The sequence below is a fragment of the Chroicocephalus ridibundus genome, chromosome 6, assembly GCF_963924245.1.
Source record: "Chroicocephalus ridibundus chromosome 6, bChrRid1.1, whole genome shotgun sequence".
In the NCBI taxonomy this organism is placed as follows: domain Eukaryota; kingdom Metazoa; phylum Chordata; class Aves; order Charadriiformes; family Laridae; genus Chroicocephalus; species Chroicocephalus ridibundus.
In genome coordinates this window covers 72188233-72215045 of record NC_086289.1, presented here as the reverse complement: position 1 = coordinate 72215045, position 26813 = coordinate 72188233, and the positions used below count along the sequence as shown (strand labels likewise).

The 26813-nt window shown below is 40.9% G+C and overlaps 1 protein-coding gene across 3 annotated transcripts in view; it reads right to left on the bottom strand.

The window, feature by feature from the left end:
• Nucleotides 1-26813, bottom strand: part of NLGN1 (neuroligin 1) — a 401425-nt gene that overhangs the window by 315759 nt on the left and 58853 nt on the right. For 2 of the 3 annotated variants that reach the window (XM_063339109.1, XM_063339112.1), the window contains exons 1-2: nucleotides 13212-13706; nucleotides 560-1365 (exon numbers count right to left, since the gene is read on the bottom strand). In XM_063339109.1, the coding sequence (XP_063195179.1) occupies nucleotides 560-1052 (493 nt within the window). In that variant the 5' untranslated portion in view covers nucleotides 1053-1365; nucleotides 13212-13706. Of the gene's footprint in view, nucleotides 1-559; nucleotides 1366-13211; nucleotides 13707-26813 lie in introns of those variants that run through there. The other variant, XM_063339111.1, reaches the window with a different exon arrangement.

The following is a 26813-nucleotide window of genomic DNA, read 5'->3' as shown; positions in this document are numbered from 1 at the left end:
GTCCACTTTATACATACCTCCTTTTCTACATATTTTCTTGCCGGGTTTTCTGGCACATTCCTTGGATATTCTTTTGACTGAAAAATGAATAGAAGACTAGAAAATAACATGGAGCTCCATCACAGACAGTAGGAGCATGCAACACCACTATCTAACTTAAGTATGACCTGCTTTATTAGGTGCGGAAGATTCTCAACTTGTTGTGCCTGCACATGCAATGGATAAGATAGATGTTGATGCATCTTCCCAGAAGTCAGCGGGTGGCAATGAGAATTAGGTACTGACTTTGACCTAAAAATACACGTGCTGTGGGAGAAAAAAAAATGAGCGTAGACAGAAAGAAAGAAAGAAAAAAAACAAACCAAAACAAAAAACCAAAATAAAAACGAAAAAAACCCAAGGACAGATGCATACACAGAAAAGCAGCATGCATACATGTAATATGCTGGCATGCAAACAGAGAAAGCCATGCGTGCTACCAGTACACGTGAATTAATATTGTTAGAACGTAGAACAGGAAAATAAAAAGATCTCCCTGTTTCGCCTGCTATTAACTCACCATCCTCGGTTGGGACATAGATATTTAAATAGAGGCAGTCTTCATTCTGATCTTGTACATAGGTGGAAACTACATCCAAGTTATTAGTAAACCACACGGGAAGCATGACTTCAGGCAACCTGCCTTCTATAATGTTCTGGGGGCACACTGGAGCAAACTGGGTGGTATTTTTGGTATCTGCCCAGGGAGACGGAGGCTCAGGAGGTTGAAAGCGGCGCTCCCCTGTTGGAGGGGCAGCATACGGAACCCCAAGAAACTGAATAACGGGCCCCAGAATTTCATTATTAAGTTCCTTCTTAATCCCTCTTATCTTGCCAAAGTTGGTGGTCACCACTGGGTTGGTATCATCCAATTTTTGGGAGGACACAGCTGCAGCGTGAAGCAAAAATCCAAGTATACAAAAAGCAAAAGTGGCATTCAATCCCATGTGTAACAGGCGGACTATCATCGCTCTCCATACACAGTTCAGCCACATGGATCTTGGAAAGGCCATGGTCCCACATTAGTTGTGTAACTACAGTGAAGCAATCTGATTTGTATCCACTGGTGTAAAAACAGGGCAACCGAAGGAAACAGATCAAGTTTCCTAAATAGGTGCCTGTCAGAAAAATCTCAAAAGGCTTTTCATGCGGTAAGTATCTTCCATTGATTTCACACTTATTGAAGCTGCATCTTCACTCAGCACTATTTATCAGACTACATCCTATTGACAATTCTGTTTTCCATAGCAGCAATATGAAGAGAGCAGCCATTTACTGCAGAATCCCCTCTTATAAATCAAATCCAGTTAGCCGCAGGTCTATATCCTGGAGAAAATGAAAATAAATCATTAGTATGAAAGAGCTAATATGAGCAGAGTGATAACTAGATGTTTCACAAGTTATTTACGTACATTAATAGTTGCTAGAGTCATGTAAGTAAAATTGCAGTAGTTTATGGGTCCATGAAATGGCGGGTGAAACACTGATTACTGGATTATCTATAATGTCACCTGTTGAGTTCACAGTTATTTTTCAGAAGAAACAGGTCTCGCAGAAAATACATTTTTAAAATTCACCTTTTTAAGAATAAGCAGTTTGCTGACAGGCTACATTACGTGTGTTTACGCTCATATTTTATTTAACTTAATCAGCTCCTAATCAATTTTCACCTTGTTTGTGCAAGTTGATATATCAAAGCGAAAGTAATTATTTCTCAAAGCAGAAGATAGCGAAATTAAGATAGACAGGCATACTGAAGAATCAAATTAATTTTATTTCATTAAAAGCAGATTACAATACATACAAACTTTTTTTTTGTTCATTTTAAAATGCAACTTCTGATTAAAACATTGAGGCAACTGGAATAGATTTGTAAGGATAACATGAATTACTGTGCTTATTCATGATAACCTGAATTGCCAGATTTTATATGGGGTTTTTTTACGAGAGTTCTGATAACTGATGAGAAACACCTACAGAGTGAAACGTTCACGTCAATGAAGGACCAAAATATGCCCCTACTGAAGGGAATGGCAAACTCTGGATTTGCACAGAAGCGTAACTAGACTTCGGTGGGGTTTTTGTTCAAAACTGATTTGGAAAAGGATACGAACAGACAGTTTAGGGATGGAGCCGTATATCACAATTTTTACTTCAGACCAATCCTGCATTCCTTATAAACTACTTACTTCAGTGAAAAATGAAAATGCATGATGAATGCACTCAATCCCTACCATCCTTAATTTATAACATAAACAATAAATGTTCCCACAGGACAGCAAAAATCTTATCTTTCATATACCCGTGTGCTGACTGAACAATATCCTAGAAAAATAATCAGTTAGGATCAGAGACTGTATAATCTCAAATTCCAGATTCTATTTTCAACTACTTTAGCTCAGAGGTTGTCACACAAGGCTGTCTTCCAGCACTTCTGAAAATTGCTCAGTGCATATCATTATATCTTCCATATTCATGTTAAACATATTTCCAACACAACTTACAATATCCTGTTATTTAAGATGCAGTGTTATACACAACATAGCAGTGTAATCTTACACTCCCTATTAAGCAGCGTGTTAATGCACGAGAAATGTGTTTTGCTTTGTATAGGAAACATTTTAAACCACCTGCTTTTGAAACAGCATTGGCAGCTTTAATGAGAATTGTTTTTTTATCATGTCTATACACATTGTAGAGAGAATTCAAAAGAAGAGCTTGTCTAATAGTCAGACTACCCGGCAGTTTGGGTTATTAAAAAGGAGATTGTAAAAGCTATATAGGACAGCAGGAGATTTGGTTCATGTCTAGTGTTCCTTTAGCTCTGAACAATCTATCTCAGGAGGCAATAAGGAGATAGATGAAGCCTTTCCACAATTTTCTCTCTCCCTTTCTTTCTTTGCTAATTCTAACACCTTCACTGTGAAAGTGCATTAACAAACAGGCTTATACCCTTCATTCTCCAGCTTCAACTTCTCAGCGTTTGCTGGAAACACACCAATTTAGCTGCAGAAAATAATTCCCCAAACTTGATGTACGCGTTTGCATTTAGTGTAATAAACTTACACAGAACGGCATGCAGACAACTGCCTCTTGGAAGACGGCTGCCTTGTTGCATTTCAAATTTTGAAGGTAGTAGAATAGTGAGAAATAGTGAAGACAGAGCACATAGACACATGCCAGAGCAGAAGGCACCTAGTACCGCTTTGCTCTTCTGAGTTGATGTACAATAGGTCATGGAAAGATGGAAGTTTATTCCGTAGTGATATTCAAAAACCTCCACAAATTTAAACCTTTTCCACTAGGTATTAAAATCCACTTTTGTTAAAAATTTCTGTCAGGAGTGGAAGAACATACTCTCTGTTCTTTCTCAAACTTGTAAATAGCAGGAACTCAATCTCAGTAGCCCTTCGTGCTAATTTACATGGTCTGGGGAAGGTCTGAGGACAAACCAAATTCAATATAGCTGCACCAAACAATAGCATCCTTCTTCATTTCAAGCTGCTGAGTTGGTTCAATGTGGAAAATTACCAAGACGCTACTAATAACTCATTTAACATTTTCACTCTAAAAGTCTTAGACCTGTTTTCAGATCTTTTTAATATGCTTTTCATACCTAAAATGGGAAGTTTTAACAACGTTAGGAATTACATGAGTTAATCAGAACGGAGATACGCTTCAGGTTGCAAGACTGGGGCTTCACTTTTCTCTTTAACTTCTTCTGAACTAAATTTATTACTTATGTAAATTCAAAGCAAATCCTAGAGCTGGGCTACAGTTTTAAGCTTGTCCATCAGCTGTTTTGGTCATTGCGGCTGAACAACTCTGCTGTGATGGAAAGTTCTGTTTTCCCTCCCATGGACAATTTTTTACTGTAAGGCAGAGACAGGAGGCTAAAATGGTAAGAATATAACTCAATGCTGTGTTTGGCTGGTCTTAATTAATTAACTATTGGATAGTAGCTAGCTGCAGTGAATAGATTTATATGCTATATAGGGCAGTAAGTTGTAAAGTACTTGCAGAATAGGAATACAATTTTCACTGTATTTGTAACTTGAATTTTGGATTTGCTTTTTTTTTTCCCCATAAGCCTTTCTTTTTAAATGGCTGACTAACAGTTTACTTCTGAGACTCAGAGAGGTCAAACATTCAAGCCTGTCACTGGCTGCCCTGAAGCTACAACATCAAAACCACCAACTCATGCAAATAAAGAGACTGAGATTACTCAAATCTTTTGAGACTTTTATGCCAAAATTTTATTTCCAGCACTAGGTGGAAATGCAGACAGGGAAGCCGGCCTGGAACTTGTCTTACTTGTTCAGGGTCAATGTTGGATAGAATTTTCCTTAGTCCTCCAGCAGGTGATCTACGTAAGACCTTCCCTTGGTACCGGGACTTGACTGAACAGGAATCAGCGGAAAGAGAGAGAAGCGTTCATAGAATCATAGAATCTTCGTGGTTGGGAAGGACCTTTGAGATCATCGAGTCCAACCATCCACACAAAAAAAACCCCAAACCCTACAATCTCTTGTCACTAGAGCATGCTCTGAAGTGCCATTAAACCAGAGCAGGGATGATCAGGGAGATGGGCAGGAGAATAAACTAAAAAGTAATGATGATCAAAATTTGGGGCAAGATATAAAGCTTTGGCATCAGATTATTGTGGATCTGAGGAGGAGGAGAAGCATTTTCAGATTGTATTATTTTCTAGATGTGAGGATCACAATTATTCCCTGTGGAAACGCAAATAAATTCTACTGTAAAAGGTATTTGATAAAGTCTTTCATGGTCTTTGGAACAGTCTATGCTATATAGTGGGTTTTTTCTATCATCCATTATTTTATTATCTTCCTTTCTGAATTTAAATTACTTTATAGCTCAGATTCTGCAATATGTTAGAGAGGCGTTTAGTATGCCGAGGAGCAAACAGTCCAAGATAACTTCAGTGCGTCTTTGCATTTCCAATGACACAGGGCATCCCGCAACAGGTCACACCTGCTGCGAACCGCAGCAGCTCAACTCCTCTTTGTTACTCGTTCCTAGAGCTTCAGATCTTAAGGGATGTCTTGTACGGCACCACCTGTCAATCACTCCGATGGATTAATAAAACCTTTGGTGGCACCCAAGGCTTCTGGCCATATGCCAGCTTCAGCACATGTAAAGACACTGTTATGATATCTTTACGCCACCAGCTGTTTTCTTTTTAGCTGAGATGTACTCTGTGATTTGATATTCATGCCTAAAAAGTTCCCTTCTGCCTCAATTTTGCTAGAAAATCCCAATTGCACAAATATTCATAGAAAGTGATTGTAAGAGTTTTGAACGCCACACAACGCCGCTTCATTTCAAAACACAAATGCTATTTTGCAGGACCAACTACGTCTGCATCCTTTTTTACTTACAACAGTCTCTACTTAGAACTAAGGTCCCAAAGATGTTTCAAGTCTCTAAAAAGAAATCCATGTTCTAAAATAGGCTGCGATGCTAACCAGGAACATGGCCAGTGGAACAGAAGCCACTAAAGGAATGACTCTGACCCAGGGTGAACATCAGGTGGGTGCGACACACCAAATGTAAACATGATCAGACAAATCCTCAAGAGATGCATCACAGACTTTCCCATCCCTTTTTTCACATTTCAAGTTAGCAAAGGGAAGCGTTGGGTCAAATACAGCCTATTTTCTCTCTACATAGTAGTAAAGACTTCAAAACAGACCCTGCTCTTGGGTATTTCCATAAATACTTGGTCACAGGAAGGGATTTACATGTATTTAGTTCAAGAAATGAACTATATGCATTTAAAAGAAAAAAAGGGTGTGTGAAATGATAATAGAGGAGACTGCAATCCCGACTTAGACACCTAAGAAGGGTACAGCTCCGGTGGGGTTTGGTTCTCTCCCGTGTGCCAGCATCTCCACCACCTGAGAGTCGCTACAGGTCTGGAGGCTTCAGAAAGCAGCCACAAATCCAACCCTATTGAGATGTGCAACCTTTGCTGAGATCGCCAACAAAGGTATGAATAAGAAACTGGTCTGACGGGGTCACATCCCACCCCGCATCAGTATGAGATTACGGGTGTTATGCTGCGCGGGTCCGCAAACAGCCCAGTGGGAAGGATTTCCAGATGCTACAGGCTGTGCAAATATATCGCGCTCAGATCAGAGAGACCGATCCCTCAGTGCCATTCTCACATTTACCTCTGTTTAATATTATGTTTTGTACGCAAAACCTTACAACCAAATGAGTAAAAATTACAATATTTAAATACACTATTCAAATGCAGTGTAGCACAAATGAGTGAAAAGTTGAATTAAATGGAGTAGATATTATAAGACTCATTTAAGTTGTCGTGCATTTTTCAGCTTCACTGTATTTTTGTTCTTCCTTATTAGTGAGAATATTCACTAAAGCTAACTCATTATTAATCAGTGTTTTCAGGATCAAAAGATACCTTTAAATAATTTCTGCAACTTAGTTTGCCAAAATAGGAAGACTTCTGATCATAATTTTCTATTAAGCAGTTTTTGAATTAGACGAATTAAACCTATGAGAAGAAAAGGGTCACTTAAGTCTTATTATCTTCCATTTACTCATATCAATAAATCATTTTCTTAAAATAGTTCTACTTCTTAGCTGAAGTAATTGTTTATATTACCAGAAGTTGGCTACAATTTTTTAATGTGGACTATAGCTCTCTTGACATTTTGCACAGTAAGTAGGTAACGAAATGGTGATTTTACCCATAACAGAAAGAATGGGTAACTCTGTCACTTATGTGTAAAGTTTTAGACAGCTAAGTAATACAGATTTAAATTAAAAATGACAGATGCACTGGCTTGGAATATAATGGGCACTGAAGTGAACCTTTATTCCTTTTAGCAGCTTACGGTTAACTCTTAAATGGACCACACATTATACTCACTTTTGAGTACTGTAACTATTCAGCTAAAGGATCAAATGGCTATTCTGTTGATGGCAGTGGTGCGCTTCGGGACATGAAGATTTTTTGGCCTACTGTAGAAATTCAACTGAACTCATGTTAATCAGAGGTCATACCAGAGGAAAAAAATATCCCAGATGTTTCTCATTTGAGATCTTCAGCATTGAAATGTGCATATTGGTTATCGTAAAATGCATTTAACTTTGATTAACACATGCTTCCCACCTGAGCGTTCTAGCAGAGTATACTGGAACCCACTCAAAGGCCCCTGAAACTAAGTGTTCTTTTATTGTCTATTGCAGGTGAAAAATTAAGCTATAGAATCAATAACAAAGTTTGTTACCTGATATATATTTGCGGCCAACCCTTGGTTCACTGGGGTTAATCATATGAGAAAAGTAAATTGGATTTTGTACGCTACCTTTAATACAATTATAATATCAACAATAACGCTATCTTTAACGCTGGTTCATCACCTAAGGCAAGCTTTCATATCAGATTCATAAGAAAAATACCACTTTTTTCTTTTCCTATTTTTGGGGCATTAGGAACTCAAGACAAAAAAAGCTAAAATACAGTTATCACCATTTCTTGAGAGAGAACTCTGGAAACAAACATGCTTGAATGAACTCAGATTTGTCTATGAACTGTTTTTCTATCTGGATACCATACAATAACAGTTCCAAAGCATACAAAACCCTTGTTGCAGAGTCAGATCAATAACTAGCTCTTCAATAAGATAATTTAAAAAAAAAAAAAAAAATCAACAAAAACCTTCATTGTCGCACAAAAAAGAGCAAATGCTTTTCTTACTTGATCAGATTCTGGTCTCAGTTCCATCAGGGTAATTGAGATCAAATTCCAACTCATCATGAAATCCACAGAGGTATAAATATAATTTGTTAATCACAAACCCAACATCTCTAACTCAACTTCGAAAGTGCTCTTGAATGGTGTTACCATGCTTTCCAGGACTGTAGAGTGCACACTACATTTCGAGTGCGATATTGGCATTATAGGGATCTATCAACTTGAGAGTCCATTTCCTGTGATGTTGCATTCTGTACATCTGTGACTTTACTTGTATTTGCTCCAAAATGAATTTCATGCTTAACTTGTTTTTCTTAATTAAACTTCCTTTAGCAGTTTCTAATATGTGCATTATTAAAACTCATTAGTGCCATTCACGCCTGCCTGTCATTTTTGGCTTCACATTCATGTATCGAAGACCTCTGTTGCTTTATATAGGAAGCAAATTAAATAATAAATATGAGAACTTGAACGTTTTATGAGTGTCAGTATGAGAAAGTGGCTGCAAGGCCCATAAGGTTTCACACAAAAAAAGCATTACAGCTAAAGCTAACATGCTGACACATCTCTGATCTATAAAGTCTGCAGTAATGGTAGCAGTAAAGTGTTGTGCCATAGACGGGGAGTTTTTCTCTCACATGAAATAGAAATAGGATGTAGCACAGACTATATTTACTGTTGTAAAAAAATTTCAGATAAAATTTCCCAAAAGCTTAGAATATAACACCATTAAATGTCTACAAAGATTTAGTCTTTCCATCTGACTTCATGCGTAGCTGCTATTATTCAAGCTCCTTGTCCTCTTTTCATTTTCTACCACTATCTGTGAGAAAGGTCCTTATTTAAGTTATAGCAGCTAGTCTTGGGTCTCCCTCTGGTCATGTCCTGGTCACGCTGTCCAGAGACAGAAGCGTTTCCTCACCCCGCAGCGGATTCTCATGGCGACTACTTCAGGGCCCAAGTCGCCGCAGAAACAACCCATCTTTGTGAAACTGCTTGAAGAAACAAAAGCTCCATCCCACGATGCCTATTTTACACAGGTTTGAGGATGTCAAAACATTCAGTATATCTGTCTAGTAAGGTTTCTCCTGAATAAGTTCTTTTCTCCTCATGAATGTTTCTAACGCTATGTGCCTACGTAACATTTTACTGCTTCTAAGTGGTTTTTTTTGGAAACTGGGGGTCAGGGTTGGGAAAGCAGAAGTTAAAGAATGATTTTAAGTTCAGATATTGCAGTTAAAAGCTTCAGACAAGGTGTAAGCAAATAAAAGCATAAACCACAACATAAACGTATTCCCCTCATTAAATTCCCAGAACCAGTTCAACAAGTGGGCTGATGGCATCTCTAGGCCGGATGTGATCGAGGAGATTTAGAAAATATATTTTTAAACTGCCATTTAAGTTCCCTGCTTGGTTAAAGGAATATGAGTCACTTGAAATATAATATTTGTAAAGTATCCTTGATCATTTTTATGATTTTACCGTCACATGTTGCTAATGTCCAAGCATTACATTCTCCCTTAATGTGGTGCAAAAGACCGAACCAAGCGTCAGTGGAAAGTAACAGACTACCCAAAGGCAGCACTAAAACTGATTACGCAGAAAGTATTATGAGGACAAAACAGAAAAATTCAACAAATGGGGGAAAGGGAACTCCAATTGCTTTCCTTTAAATGGCCTCATCTTTTATTTGCCCACAGCAGTGGAAAAAACCATTTTACGCTGATGTATGACGCCCAGACCTTTACGTGCCTTGATTCCCATAGGGATATTTACAGTAGACACTGTGTCCCATGGTTTCACACAGATGGTGTCCCTTTACACCACCCTTTTGTTTTTTAGTGAAAAGTGACACGGTAGAGTGGGTGTGCAGAAAAACTTGAACATGGTACTAAGTAGCCAACTAGTCACTTTTTAGCCCTGGATAATACGCAGCACATCGTTAACTAGCAATTAATAATTATGAAAACCAAGTCTGTTGGAAAACACGTGGGGTCTTCGGAGGCAGGTGGAAACGTGGAGCTGAGTCACCAAGAAGTCAACACCATTTCCCCTTGTAATTGTGATCATTCAACAGTCATTCGGGGGAATGTAATGTCATCATTTATCATTAAAACTACAGGATGTGCTTTCAATATGCAAGACGTGATGAAGTTTCCCCGTCAGCTGCTCTTTTTTTTTTTTTTTTTTTTTTGCATCCTCTAACTCCCTCCCTCCCATACAAACTCTTCTGCAATGACCCCTCTGGATGCCTCCATTCCTTCATAACGCAGAGCTCAGGAACAGGGTTACAGTAGTGGCAATATGCTTTTATAACAGCCTTTATTCACCAGTCAGGACCTATTTTTTATCATTACCCATTATACTTACCATGGGTGGGTATCTGGGACTAATCGGAAATTATGTTGTTTACTGGATCGGATTGATTACTGCCCATCCTTTATTAAAAGAAATCCACAAAGGTCTCTGCTGAATCTCTGGCCAAATGTTGTCTTTTCATTATTTGCTTTCAAAGAATGTCTGTCTCTTTTTGCCCTTCTTTTTCACTATTTAATTTTTAAATAGTTTCTTTTTCATGTGATTAAAAAAACATAATAAATATGACATCAAACAAATAATTCAAAGCTAGCCAAGGAGCTGTAATGCAGCTCCACGTCTCTATTAGAAAGGAATGTATATTTGCTTTTAATAAAGAAAGGCAAGCCAATCCATTACGAACTGAGACCGTATCTAAGCCTCTGCTTTCTTCTCTTTTCCCCAGACTCCATTTGAACAATTAGAGTGGTTTATGCTTGTGTGTATGCCAGTGGATATTAAATATGCAAACTGATAAAAAATAAAACTACCACCATTACCACGTTCAAATCCTCCATTCATTTGCAAATCAATTTATCTGCCTACAGCTCTGTCCCAGTCTTTAAATAACCCTCCTCCGCAGACTGCTCCACCTCCAGCCAAATAATCCAGAGCAAACCCACTTTGTTAAGGATGTTGAAGTATCAACAGCCGGGATATTATCTTCTTACCCTACCGTAGAGAAAGGGGTAAGGTAATCAAAGCAGTATCAGGATGACAACTCTTCTCCTCGCTTCTACACAACTTAGTGCCTTAAAGAGCCTGAACACTCTCTGATGGCTTTCGTTGCTACTTCAGTTAATCAGAAAACAGAGGTGTTCCGCCAAATCCTCCTTCCCAGCACACTTAGTATGATTATCCTCAGCCTCATTTTTCTTCCCACAGTCTGCACATGATTCACGTGAAATACACAAAATAAATGGGATCTCTTCATATGTATCTAAGGACCCTCTCATCGTGCACTGCAAAACTGCTTTTGCAGCGTTGCTGCAGTCTGTAGCTGTAGTTGAAGAAAACCGGTGTCGTTTATCAAAAGTAACTAAGAAGTAGTCGTCTTTAACCCTGCATTGTGCACCGGGGAAAAAAAAAAAAAAAGAGAAAAAAAAAAAAGGAGGGGGGGCAGGCAGGAAAAGAAAAAAGAAGAAAACCCAGCCGACCAGTATTTCCAAACATGGCTACTTAGCTTTTGGCTCCCAATCTGCAAATCTAATTTCAAAGATGCAAAAGTGGGCTGCGTGCTACAGCTGTTGAGCCCGCGCAAGTCTCAGTGCAGTCAATGGCAATCAGTATCTTTGAAAATCAGGGCCCTGAATAATGGGCTCTATTTTTAAATGGTCATTTATATCATACATGGGTCTTTCATTTGTCAGGTACCTGTAATAAGAGACATGCAATTTCATAAGTATCCTTTGCTTCGATTAAGCCAGCCCCCCCGCAAAAAAAGTAGGAGAAAAGGTCCCAAAGCTCACAGTGTTGCTCTTTCATCAATAACAATAGTCTGTAGATGCATCAAAAATGCTGCTACTTTAAAAAACAAACAAACCAAAAAACAACCTAGGTCTTAAGGGAGCACAAAAAAGTTATTTTGAGCATTGGCACAAATACATGGTTTCAGATATGAATTGTCTCTGTGAATTTACCAGTACAGCCTGGTCCCACTAAGGCTCGGGATAAATGCAAGTATTACCACAGTGGAAGGCAGTACTGGAAAAAAATATTGCCTAAACCAATTTCTTACACTTATGCTGGGGGAAAAAAAAAAAATCTGCCTCATTTCAAATTCATAGTACATCGAAACGTGCTAAAAACATTCACTTTGATATTTATAGCTTCTATAAGATATATTTCCATTTTATACTGAGGGATTTTTAATGCCATAGTTGTTAGAGCTAAAACAAACTGGCCTTCCAGAAAGCAAACCCAGCGTCAAACTAAAATGATATTCCTTAAAAAGGTCAGCAAATTTACAGAAGAAAATAGCTTGTCCAGCTTGTGTCACCTGCAGCACCAAGAACACAACACTTTAATCAAGCTCAGTTTTGTTTTATTTAAACAATTATTTTAATGTAATTGCTGGGGAACCGTATGCATCCTTAAAATGATTTGAGATAATATCCTTTCTCCTGATTCCAAGGTAACTTTCTGGCTTTAATTATAAGTCAATTAATATTAAGTAATTTGACTGATTAATTTTAATTAAACCTGCTGAAAATTGATTTTCCTTCAGCAAGTAAAGACGAGGCTCTAGTGCGATCATCAGGAAAAGAGGAACGTGGGGGGGGGGGGGGGGAGAAAAACCAGTACTTAACACCCAAGCGAGAAGATGTCTGAAGAAGAGGGGGAAATAAATAAATAAATAAATAAAAAAGCCCTCCATCAGGCATGGCAGCCTGGAAGAGGCACGGCACTGTACGGCCCCGCAGCTGGGGGCCGCGGGGCGAGCACGGCAGCCCCCTGCCCGGCCCAAAAGGCGAGCAGTAGCCCCCGCCGAGCCGGGGGGAGCCGCGGGGCGGGGGTGGAAAAGTTGGTCGTGGCGGCGGCGGGGGCAGGAGCAGGCGGGGGGACGGTGCTTGGGGCAGATGCGGGGTGTGTGTGCGTGTGTGTAAAAATCTCCCTGCAAATACCCTACATTCCCCCCCACCCCCCGCAGCGGCTCCTGCCCCCGAGGCACCGCTCTGGCTCCTCGCCACCGCAGCCCCCGTGCCCCGGGCCGGTTACAGCGGCTTAAATGCCATCTCCCTGCCCGCGGACACACGCACACACCGCACACACACACGCACGGCCGGTAAAGCCGCACCGCAAACCGCCCCCGGGCTCAGCCCGGCGCTCTGGCCCCGCAGCCGGGGATGCTGAGGCACCCCCCCTCCCCCGCCATCCTGGCTCCGGGGTCGGGGGTGCTGAGCAATCCCCCCCCCCCCTTCCCCCACTCCAACCCCGGCTCCGGGGTGCTGAGCCCCCCCCCCTCCTCGCCATCCCGGCTCCGGGGTGCTGAGCCCCCCCCCCCCCCCCCCCTCGCCATCCCGGCTCCGGGGCTCGCCCCGCACGCCGAGAGCATCAAAGTATTTACCAGTTCACGGTCGCTTTTCTGCAATCGCAGCTGAAACTGTAATTCACCGGATTCGCCTCCTCCGGCTCCCTCCCAGCCGCTGCGAGCCGGAGGTTTCTCAATCGTGCCCCGGACACTTCCGAATCATACCGATTTTTAGATATTTTTCTGCCCTTTCCTGGGATCGGGGCGAGGGGAGGGGGGGGCTGGAAACCCCCATCCGGAATTCAGCCTCATCCGCGCCGAGCCACCTCCATTTAAATCCGACCATCAGGCAAGCAATAGAAATGATCAAACGCTACTTCTCTCCGGCTGCAAGCAGATAATCCTACTAATCCAATAGATCTCCCCCGATCCGAAATTGCCCTCCAGACGAATCCCTTTCGCTTGACGTCCGGCGGGTGATCCCGCAGCCGCGACGGTGCCCCGAGGGGTGCGTGTGTGTGTGTGTGTGTCGCGGGGAAGGCGGGGGGGGGGGGGGGATATAGGGGTGGAGGGGGGCTGTTAATCTTTTTTGGCTCCTGGATGCGCGGCTCGCTAAAGCCGCCGAGAACCCTGCTTTTTCCCTTATTCCACGTTTCCACTCCAAATTGCTGCTGGATGAAAAATGGTACAAAGATACCCCCAGCGGCGGCGCGGCGAATAGCGCGGGCAGCCCCGGCCCCGCACCGCCCCGGCCCCGGGGCACCCTCCCGGAGCCCTACAGGGAGGCGCCAGGGTAAAAAGGGGGAGCAAAAAAAAAAAAAAAAAAAAAAAAAAAAAAAAAGGCAGCAGGTTTTTGGGGGTGGCCCCTCCGGTGTATAAACCGGTACCAGTATGGGATAGAAAGGCTGCGCACACCTGCGTGCGGGCAGGCTGTTGCCGCTTGCTAAATGATACCCGCGTGCAACGCTCAAATATTTCACACGGGTATAATTTAGTAAGAAATGGTCTGACTTAGACTGTTACTGTCTGCACACAAGATATATGTGACTTTTTTTTTTTTTTTTCGCCTGGCTGTTTCTTGAAGTCTTTTAATTATTTTTCGTTGCCTACTTTCTATTTTGAATTGAGAAAAAAAAAAAAAAGTATTCTCTGATCCCGGCCTTCATGTTTTCTAGGATCACAGTAGAGAATGAAAGTTGACAACTCGGGGTATGTGGGGAGAAAGGAAGGCCAGATCAGAAGGGAAAGGAAAATAGTCCTTTGAATTCTGAAAGGTCTATTTATTTTTTTAAGAACAGCCACAATCACATACTAAAAGATTATAAGCATCCTGAGTTAAGCCTCTTGTAGAGAGCTCATTAACATCTCCAGTTATTTTAGGAGAGACTTCCTTTCGCATTGTGTTGAAAATCTGTATTTTGTTGCGTTAACATCCACCTCATTTTAAAATATTGACGCTAATCAAGCCCAGCACACCCACTCATGTTTCCAAGCGCGTAGCCCCAGGTGAGATCTGAAGGTGCCCGATAATTTGATAAGCTTTTACACCCCTCACCTGAGAGCACGTCCCAGCAGAGCCAAGGCCAGTCCCAGCCACGCCAGGCTATTTACATCTCTGAGTCCCACTGAGCATCTATATCTAAATATCCATGGCAGGAACGACAGGACACAGTAGCAGTTCATCCTGTGACATTTCTGGTTACTGGAATAATCGTGTCCTGGGCACATTTTTCACCTGGTGAGTATCAATAATTATTACGGTCCATGATTAATTTTCAAATCCAGCATCCTTCAGTACTCTGAAATTTAACTCTTTCACTGCCACTGAAGGCATATGGCTCCCAGATACGGGAGGAAAAGGCAGAACGTAGTTGCTGACAGGGCAATCCTATGCATGTTGCTATGTTATTCTCAAGGGAACACTAGGGGGAAAAAAGGTTTCAAAACTAGAAAGAAAATGCGCGCGTGAATATCAATCACTTGCCACCAGCCACAGATCAACCAACAGCCTAAAAACTATCACCAAAGAGGACAATATCAAGGGAGCTATTCTGCCATTCTTCATCTGCATAAAACCCTGGAGTAGTTTTATCTTTGAGTTGTTTTTTGCACGCAAAAGTAAGAAATAATGGTGTCATAAAATTACTACACCCTTATTGTCACTTGTTGAGCTACTGGAATCCAGATGCATAAAGTTTACTGGAATCCAGATGCATAAAGTTTTCTTCTCACTTCTTCAAGGAGGATATATGTATCTTCCCACTGGAGTCCTCCAAGAATCATTTAAGCATATTGTCCCCTACTAACTGTATGAAAAATTCTACCCATTCATCCCTCTGCTACAGTTGGGGTTTTTCTACGGGGGGGAGCTGATAATTTCCATCCAATTTACTACAATCCCCCCTTTAGCCATCAAATCTCCACCTGATCCTAACCCATCTTAACTTGCGCAGAAATGGCACAAAATTGTTGTTTGCGCACATGAAGATTTTAACTCCCCCTCACAGCAGTGATACGTGGTACCAGTTCATACATAGCATCTCTTTTGCTCTGCCCCGTCCCCAAGGTTGGGGTCCCTTTCCTGAACTTTCCCACTGCCTTTCACTCTACTCCCCTCCTCCATGCTTCGACATTTCTCCTTCGTTCTTCCCTGCAGGGACCTCGGTAGCCCAACAGCTCCCCTCTCAGCCAAAACATTCCTGGGGCAAGAGGAGTCCTGGCTCACGGGGGGGCAGCAAGGTTTGTTTTCAGCTCCAGAACGTTGTGCAGGGCTAGGAAGGGCTATAGGGTTGGGAGAACAAAGTACAAGACTAATCTCTCTATCCTGAGATTCGATAGTAATAGCTGTGTCTGTACATAAATGTGGTAATAACACTGCCTAAGGACTGGTACTACTTTATTACCAGTGTAGTTTCTGACGCTGATTCAGTCTACATCCAGTATGCCCTTGCTTTAAAGACCTAAGTGGCCTACACACACGTTTATTTAGACATGCGTGCACATATATACACACACACATATATACACGTATGTATAAAGAGCGTTTGGACACATTTGAAAGAAGGGGGAGAAGAGCTTGTAGTCAATTAGAACTTTGCTAAATATGTTTTAATATGCTGCACTCCAAGAAACTCCACTTTCATTAAAATCTAAAGAACGCAAAACTGGTTTAAAGGGTGGCATTAGTTAACATTTGGTTTGGCTGCTTCTCGACAGGGATGCGTTATCTGCATTTATGGAAAGAAAGAGATACATTTCCATGGACTGAAAATCCCTGGAAATTTCTAAATCCAGCATCCTGCGATATTCTAAAATTTAGATCTGCTCCATTTTCTCCCTTTTAAGAACACGAAGCCCTGAGCACCTACCTTCCAAAAAGAGCAAAACATACAAAGGCTAAAAAGAAGAAAGACGCTACCAGCTAGCAATCCGAGCTAAAATACATATGTGAGGTATATAAAATATGCACCCGAAGCATTAACGGTAAGAAAGTTTTTTTTTTTATGTGACATAAGTTTCATGAGCTATCAAAAGATATAACTTGAGATAGTGATACATTTGTCTTTCAAGTATAGATTTTATCAGACTGTATTTCTCAAGAAAAAAAGATTAACCTTTCTAATAGATAGAAAAGGTGTAATTGTTTACATATATATGATTCTAAATATTCATTAATTTGCTTGTCTCAAGATGGCTCATTAAGTTGTTTCTTGCACGTTACTTTATTAAGTATTTCCTTTGATTTCATGAAGCTTATTTAAGGTTACTCGCCTCCGACCATCTATATTCTCTAGATTGCCCCTGACTGCCAAATCTTTAAGGAAATTATAATGCCTGTCTATAAGCCGCTTTAGTTAGCTGTAACTGCTTAGTTATTGCCATTCATTTGGTTTAACCTTGCCAAGAAGAGAGACATTTAAAGAGGCTGTCCCTCTTCACAGAGTAGCCGTTAAAGCTCTTCGCAAAGACACAGTCCCTCAGTCGCTTCAAACACTTATCTTTACTCGCTTACCATTTGCTTTCTTTAATATTGTTCTTTTATACTAAAACAACCACATTTAAAATAATTTGATGCTTTGCATGTATGGCAAACAGCTCTGTCGCTCAGAAATGGCCAGACTTTCGCATATCGTGAGTAAGGAGAATAAGATGCAGGTAGTCTAAGGGTTTCAGCTTTAACTGCATTCACTCTCCTCCAAAAAAAGTCCCCAAGCCTGGATGCGCACCCCGTGCGTCCTGACCACTGCCTCCTCTGCAAGGCCTGGCTCCAGCGGTCGGCGTCAGCGGTTCCCTTCCTCCCGGCCCGTCATGCGAATCGTACGGTTTGTCATCTGGGAGGATGTCATCTGTATGCTGACATCATACAGGTTGTCCTCGGTGACATTCGCCTTTTATCATTAGCACCTTGTACCAGAATATTTAATTGCCTGTGTTGTATCTCTGCACTGTAGATTTATTTTGCATTTTCATTTAATTAACAGCCATGACCAATGGTCTGATAGATGGCAAAGCATTCTGTGAAGTAGAATCCTACTGGGTTAAAAGCTTTGCTGGAAGGTTTTGAACACCCGTTCAGCCTGAGCTTCTCAAAGGCCATTTTCTTTAAAGTACTGTGCTTCCAAAACACAACGCTCGAGGACACGGGAAGAGGAAGCAAACAGGACCCAAGGATGACACAAAACCTGTTCCTACAGACTCATCCGTCTCTAACTGTTGCCCTGTGGTGACCAGATGCTCAGATCAGCACCGATCACCCGGGTAGTTCTGAGATTCACAATTTCACGTTCTTTCGGGTGCCGTTAGAGGACTGATATTGATAAAGAGAGCCATTGCCAGTGTTCTTACTGGAACTAAATCAGTAGATTACAACACATTACAACACTGCGCTTGCCAGGGAACTCTGAATTAATTATAAAATCCATTTCCTTGTTTATGTGGCTGTGAATACTTTTAGTCCAGAAGAGTTTTGACTTTGTTCCTTCCCAAAATTTCAGTTATTCTTTGAAGTAAGAATCTACCAGTACCTTGGTTTGCCGTGACCAAATACAGGAAAGCATGGGGCTAGACTTTTTTTTTTTTTAATTCCAAAAAGCCATTTATACAAAGAGTTTTCTGTTTACACTTAATGTGAAAGCCAATCTGTTTCTAGGGTTTTTAAGTTAAATTAGTTTAAACCTATAGTTGAGAAGAGCACATGCTGTATACTACTTCTGACCTACTGAATTGTAAAGCACAGAGGGACATTCCCTGCGGGAGCTGGTGCTCTAAGTCGGTATTACACGGAGTTTAGATTCTTTCAGACCCAGTACGCAAGTGACAGAGAACTATGGGCCAACTTAATCTCTGATGTAATGAAATGGGAGCTAGAGGAACCTCATCAGAGAATGTTGTTTCCTAATGTCTAACCTCAGCAGAAAAATGAACATCTAGGCTGGATTGTTAGCATTTGCAAGTAAAAATAGTAAATTGTTTTCCACATGCATTTACCGAGGAATACCTTTTACTTTTTCACCAGCCAGTTTCCATAAGCAAGCAAAGCTTCAACTTCTGTGAATTAAGACTTGCTGAAACCTTGACACTCTCTCAGCACTGATAAAGCAATTTAGGCCCTTATTTAAATCAGCTGGTAATAAGATGATTGTGAAATACATCATGATTTTACTACCGTCTTCTCTTGGCGTCTGTTTGCCTCCAGTTACGATTGCACCGATAACTTGGTGACCGATATAATTAGCCTGGCTGTCATTATGGCTACTGGCCAAAAGAGCCAAAGACGCTTCCTAGAATTTCTTTTCAGATGCACCAAATAACGCGATCCACTAATTAAAACTCATGCAGTCTCGGTTAATTCCTGACAACTGAGAAAGACGCGATTTGAAAACACTCTTAAAAAAGCGGTAAGGCCCTTCCCACCTGGTTTATGCGAGATGCGTTTGGTAAGGGGCTGGAGTGGGTTTGGGTACTGGGCTGGGAGGCAGGGGCAGGCTGGAGACCTCGAGCAAACTACTGTAGTAGTTCATTGTAGCTCATTGAAAGAGGTCCTAAACTGAGAGACCTGAAGAAATGTCATCTTTAACAGGTGATGGTGGGGGGCATCAATCCTTTTGAAAATACGGTGACTTTTAAGTAAACTGAAGGCAGATGGAAGCACTGTGATTTCCGGAAATCTCACTATATATAACCAAGGCTGGTTTAAACTCTATATAAGCCATTTCATTTTTCTATCCGCCAGGGCAGAGACAATCGTCCCGTACCGAGGAGGAGGAAGGAGGTGGGGGGTTCCCAAGCAGGGGAGTGGAGGGAGGTGAGGAGGAAGAGGAGGGCGTCGGGAGCAGCCCGGCTCCGGCGCCGCCGCCTCTGCCAGCCCCAGCTGCTTGGCACCGACAGGCGCAGTCGGGTGCAGGTGCAGCAGCGGGGCCGTGTTGCTACGGGGCATTGAAAGATCTCTGAAAGCGAGGGGAGAGTCGTGTGGGACAAACTGTTTTTGTGGAGGAGCCGATATAGCGCGTTTATGAAATTCCACGATAATAAGCATTAGGAGAAAACAAACTGACGGAAAAACACTTTCTAAAAGAAATGTTCCTGTATTCTGCAGGCATTAATCAGCCTCAATAATGATGGCAAATCCAGTCCTTTAACAGCATATCAATATAAAAGTACCATTGTACAAACAGTAATACGTTCACCTGCTTATCTTAGTAAGTTTCAAAGCTTGCGGTGTCCCAAAATGTGATTCACTGCGCAATGACAAACCACAAAAAACTGACAAACAGACAAAGCAGAGAGTACAGAAATTGCCAAGGATTTCCGAAACAGAGACACCTAAAGAGGTCCTGAACTGAGAGACCTGAAGAAATGTCATCTTAACAGGTGGTGGTGAGGGAGCATTAATCCTTTTAAAAATACAGTAACTTTTAAGAAAGTAAACTGCAGGCAGACCGAATCACTGTGATTTCTGAAAATCTCGCTATAGTATAACCAAGGCATTATTTCTAGCCCATTAATATTATTCCTGTAAAATCCAGTTATTCTAGCGATTGAATAGCAGAGTAGCAACGACAAAATTTTTCATTCTAGTTGTGTAATGGGTGCATGTTAGACTATGTGCCTTTGTGTGTCTGGCTGCACATAGACGCGTGAGTAGTACCAGGTCTGCAGTAGCTGGCTGTCAGGTCCCACCAGAAAAACGGAGACACAAACAGCACCGCTGTTCCACGCAAAATATCTGCAGACACCTCTTGTCTGCTATAACAGGAAAAACACAACCTCAGGAAGCCTTAGCGGGCATCCTGTAGGCAGACAAGAGAGAAAAAGAAAAAAAAGAAAAGAGAAAGAAATGGCAAGAGAGAAACTGCAGCATCCTAGAAGGCTATTATTTAATTGATGTCATAACCCAGGAGAGTACATGATCCTCTATACGCTGTGGTCATGTTACGGTGTGCACTCTACATGGACTTTGAAATCTCAGTTGTTCTTTATACAAGATCTGCTGGAACCAGCTGAAAGCTAAATCTATACAAATACTTTGTAATACCTACCTGTGGCTAAACTGAGTCCCACACCCGTAAAGACATGACTTTGAATTTTAATTTTCAAATTTCTAGAAGGTCTTGGTTGCAGAATACTATTTTTTTTTCCACATCTGGCATTTGCAGAACTTAATGAACAACGTCTCTAGCATTCAGAATAAGCACAATACAGCTTAATCTCTTTCTGTGGCAAACTTTGGCATTCCCTTGCATTAGAAAGTAAGCACAGTGGTTTTCAACAAATACTTTCTCCAGCAAGACGAAAGAATTAATTAGTTTTCTCTTTCTCAGACCTTTCACTTTCTTTCCTATTCCAGACGAGTAGAACACCCAAATTTCCTATTACTTTCAACAATGATGCTATAAAATTTTTTGCTGGAAAATGTTATTATTCCAGGCTGAGGAAATTATTCCTATAGCTGAGGGGAAAAAAAAACCCAAACCCTAGTCAAACCCATGTGTGGTCTGTACAGCCGCCAGTAGAGGGTGCAGGCACTGTGGCTGCATTTCCCACACGCCTGAGCTGGCCACTGCTGCTGCTTCGGCTTCTTTCTAGAGGTGGCCCAATAGAATAAGGCATCTGATGTTGCGTTATGGGTGCAGTTCAATACTGAATAATACGTACAAAGCGTACGGCATGTGTTTTTCTCAGCTTCTCTTTTTCTTTATTTACAACTGTTCCCAGCGTTCGTAAGGGTGCAGGGCTCGTGTTGCACACCTGTAGTTCAGAGTCTGCGAGAAAGGCTAGCAAGCCCGCATATCTTAATATTGCAAACGTAAGAGACACGTCTGTAAGGTATTTTCATAATCACAGGATTTTAAAAGATGCGTTTCCTACCAATAAAAAAGTTCATTCCTATTACATCTTCAGGCCTTTACTCAGGCTTCAGTCAAAACAAACTTCCACTGAAATAAACCAGAAATATTTCCCTGACGCTGTGAATATTAGCTTTGCGAGGTGACGTAAATTAGCGAGGGGCTAAGAGGCATTTGTTTGCAAAGGGGATGCTGCAGCGGCCCTTGCTAAAGGAGGAGCGATCTCAAGGCGGTATTTGCCTCCTTCCCCAACCACCTGTGTGTTAAACAGTCCTGGTGGTGGGCGCTGCTGCTGAGCCGTCAGCTCTACAGCACCTAACAGCCTTTTCTTCTGTAAATATTTTGCAGCAAGGCTGGCACAGGTGTGAATAAGGCTGTATCTGTAGAAGCTGTGAAGCACTTGCTACAGTCCAGCGTTTCGCATCTGTAATTCTACTTGCAGTGCCTGATCTACCCAGCTGCGCCTGTGCCCCTGAAGGCCAAAAGGGAACACTGGGGTTTAGGTGGCATTTAGGCTGTGGGAACCCAAGCCCAGTGTTTCAATCAGTTTACAACTCTGTTAGATTGAGTAAAACACAAAGTTGTGCTTGACAATGCTGAACCACAGAGGTGAGCGATTATCAGAGAACGCGCACAAAGTAGCGATCACAAGGCACACGGCATGAAAGGTTTTGTGACAGGTGAAAATGAACACATTTACACAAGATGGAGCTAAAATTTGTGTCTAAACCGAAGGATATACTTTTCTTTTTGAGGAAGTATTTGTTGATCTAAAAGACCAAACTAATAGTGCTTGTCTCATTAGCACATGCTAAATAAGTGACAACTTCCTCCAGCATTACCTTAGGTTTGGTTGTAGATTCTTTTTCAAAGACTAGAGAAGATAAAGTACCTTGCATTAGCATACCTATCTGACAAGACGACATCTCGGAGTGGTTTGGTAAAATATGACGGTAGATTTTACAGGTCGATAATCTCTGCCCCGCATGAGGAAAATCAGTGCTGTCCACTCCTTTCCTCCAGAGCTGTCTGCGAGGGGAACAACTAGCAACATCTCGAATGAAATGTCTCAAATCTCAGTACAGTCCCTGCAGCCATCTAGTTCATCAAAGTATGAAACAGGCTGAGGAGAGCTCATGTTCAATGATGCTCTGAGGGAAAATGACTGTCTGGTATCAGCGCTGGAAGTAGGATGTGGCTGACTGATGATTTAGGATTGTTTTTTGAAAATACAGGGTAAATTGAGTAATTTGAACCAATCATGGAATATAACGTGCAACACAACGTTCGTCTACCCTGCAGTCTCCCTTCTGGGAAATCTGGAGTGGTAGTGAGTACATTTATCAAGAAAATAATGACCCCAGACAGACTCCTTGAAGCCTAAGGTTGTTTTTTTTATACGAGGAATCTGGGGAACTAATTAGGAGGAAATAGCTCCTCAATGTCGTGAGTGAACTTCCACTGAGAAAATAAACAATTTACTGACTCACGCAACTAACAGACATCCAAAGGTAGTCGTCTTTATGACATGAGTTTTGCAAATATGGAGCATACAGCGGCATGCAGAGGTAACGTTTGATAATGAAAAAAATCGTATATATTCAAGGATCCAAACTTGTCATGATTATTCCAATTTTTATCTTTCAATTAGAAAAACTAATTAAGATATACCAAAGAGGTTTATAGTACTGTATTTTATTCAAAAATTAAGGTAGAAAAGATGAGGCTGCTTTCTACCTATTTTTATAGCCTTTAACCAATTTCCTTGCTATGTTATGTTCCATTCATTCTTTGGAGAACAGGAGGTGCAGGAATTTTGGGTGTGGACATTTACTGGCTGTCAGACAACACATGTTCTAGAACCAGCTTTGAAAACACTCGGGTTTGCAAATATTGAACCTTTTGGACATCCTCCCCCAAACAGAAGGCCAAGTATTTTGTTCAACAAAGGAATAAAGTCATGAGAATGGGAAAGAGCCGCAGAGCATGTTTTCAAAAGGTATGGACGCCCAGGAGTAACGCAGAGCATCAGAGGGAGGTATGACAAGAAGTAAGGGCAGCACATTAATATTTAGAGTGAGCATCAGCAGAACTGCCCTGTCAGTGTGATGTGTGGAATTATCCTAAGGGAAGTAACTAAAGCTCGCTGCTGACAACCACCGCTTTTCAACATTTCAAGCTGGCAGCTCCGTATCTGTACCAAACATTCTCATCAGCCCTTTCGTTTTATAATAAACACAAGAAAAAAGAAAAGTATATAAACGATAGCAGCGATAGCCCTATCTGAAACAGCTTTGTGTTGTGAGAAGCCGAAATGGAATGCTTGATCTGGATGGAAGAAGCGATCGGGTTTCACGTTGGATTTTATGAAAATCCCAGCACCTTGGAAACATCCTGGTTATGTTTTTATGACTCATCTTAAGGCCTTACATGAACAGCTCAGAAACACCCTGAATACTTGGAAGGAGCCTTAAGAAAGTACTGTTGAAGAAAACAGCTATTGTGGCAGGATGCAAAGCTAAATCGCTTATTGTTTTCATTGCTGAACATCTACAGTTAGAGTCTCATTTTCTTAGGATTTGGAGGATATTTCTTATGGTCAATGGAGAGAGAAAAAATGGTTTTGAGATAGTAATAAAGACTGAACACACTGGTGCCGTATTAAGCAATACATACATTCACTCCCATCCAGTATCCTTTCTTAATGGTTCAGCTCCCTTGTGCTCTTAACGTGCTCCCTTTAAAAGGGCTTGTCAAGACAAATCGTCTTCCAAGTAAAAAAGGCAATTCTGTAATAAAGTTGATAATCAGCATTTCCCAGAGAAATGTATTAAATTCCAGCTGCTCAATTCCTCTCCATTCCTTTCTTTTTCTCCTGCCGATGTCCCAAGACATCCTCTCTACTTATATCCATACTGGTCAGGCTGCCAGAAGTTGCGGGCAGGACCTATTCTATAGTTTGCATTTTACAATTTCTAGAACTTGTAAAAGAAGCATCCAAAGAGTTTCACATGGGGCATCTCTATGCCTGACACTTTACCAATTGCTCTTCTCACTTTTATAACTGTGGTTAAAATCTGACATGAACACCGTCTTCATGGAATCCTCCAGACCCCCATGGTCTACGCACTTATGACTCACAATTTAAAGCCCCTATTACTACTTCTACATCTGGTGCTTCACGCATTTGTTTAAAAAAACCAACACGGTGTTACACAAATGCACATAAATATGGATTTGCTCGTTAGTAATGCTCCTTCTGTAACTACCGTTAGAGCACCTTGGAGAATAAAATACTTAATTCTAAGCATTTGGGAGAGACAGATTCTTAGTTGTGTGGTCTGAACTTTCTGAAAACAAAGCATTCATTTGATATGTAGCAGTCAACCAACTAAATAAATACTGTAAATGCAAGAAGAAAAGCTGATGCTCAGAAATCCTTCAGCTGTTCTGCCAGTAGACTACCCGATCGAGATTTTACCCTCACTTTTTCCTCAAAGTTTACCCTAAAGCTGCAACCATCACGTGCAAAAGGTAAAAACTGGTGTGGTGGTTACCTCTTTCTTAGCTGTGCTTTGGCCACGCTTCCACAAGCTGGAAAATGAGACAGCTTGTGATAATTAGTGATTAAACAGCACTGTGGCTGAAAGTCCTCACATTTATTTGGATAGTATCAATACCTTTTGAAAAAAAAAAAAGTTAATGCATTAATGGTACAAAACTATTAGTAGAACACTGGACACAGAAAAATAAAAATAAAAAACCTTACACACATATTCTAGGTTGTATTACCTGCCTTAACAAATGGTATCACGGTGCGGAAAGGATTCTATCTGGTACAGGTCAGTACAAGTTATTGCTGCAATTAAACTAACTTGGGCACAGTGTTCAGCATACAATGCCTTGATGGATTCAGATAATGATGTGAAATGGGGCAAAAAATGCTAAGATTATTTGTCTCACGTCCTCTTTTTGTTTGGGGCCTCAAAAAATTGTGGGTGAAAATTATTTGAGAAGAGATCTACAAAACGCTGTTCATCACACCAATGTTAGCATAAATTGTATCTGATTTATGAAGGAATTTTGCTACAAGGAATATTTAGGGATGTCATTCTGACTACATATCATTCAAAAAAAGATTTATATATTTTAAAGTTTAGATCATTGTATATTGGTGAAGTGTGTTTACGTACAACTTGCAATTTCATCCTCCTTTTTGGGCAGTTCTCAGAAAAAGGCATCCAAAGCAGCAATCATTTATCTTTGATTTAAGCACAATTTGATGCCTACTTAATATAAATACAAAATAATTCAAGACAGCACAAAATGCGCATTTGACAGGTTTCCAGAACACACCAGTGCATATTAATATTTTTGCATTTACAGGCATAAATTCATGGGTGGCTCTCGTGCTAGATGACTTGAAAAAGCCTTTGCAATAATATCTTCTACAAAGATTATTCATTTATGCAGTATTTTAGTTGCATATTCTTCATGCGTTATTTCCTGCAATGCTTATAGGATCATGTTATTCAGAGATTCTGTTACTATTTACCCATACAACCCCATTACTACTTGAAATACCAAGAAAATGCTGATTTGCGGGCTTTTTCCACAGAACAGATTGTAATGATTGTAACAGTCTACAGAAAGTCTCTATAAAATATGACTGACATAACTATGCCCTAGAGAGCAATGGTTAAATAATAATATACATACATAATGTCATTATTATATTGATTTATACAGATGTGATATTACCTAGACTATATGTGAAAGAAAAAAATGACAGCTGCTAATAAAAGGCGAAACTAGTCGTATAACTTATGCAATCAAGCAAAAATTTTAAACCAATGTTAAATAACATGTATACGTTATTCTCAGTCTCACATCTGTGTTCTGAAACATCCCCGAAGCAAGCATTTTATGAACAAGAGTAAACCAGCTCCTAGATCAAACTTCTTGCTATTCGCAGCAAGCTTGATTTGACTTGACCAGAGAAAAAAAGATTTCTCTAAAGAAAGCCTTCCAAATACATCTTTACCACCCAACCCGTCAGCTCATTTAGGAAACTGTGGGCCATTAGCAGTGAATGGTAGGTTCAAGAAACGCATGAATTTCCCCGTTACTGAAGGAGGATTCAAACTCAGCCTGCACTGGAAACTTCTGAAGCTGTATTGCTCTACCAGCTGCAAAAAAGGCAGCAACGCACTCCTGTACTGTGAGTTGGTATACACAGATGTTATGTTTGTAATAAAATTCTTGAGGGCATAAAACCCCACATAAAATCAGGTTAAAGGCATTCTGACCAGTCATTACTGCAATCAACATATGTTGCTCAAACTGTTTTTTG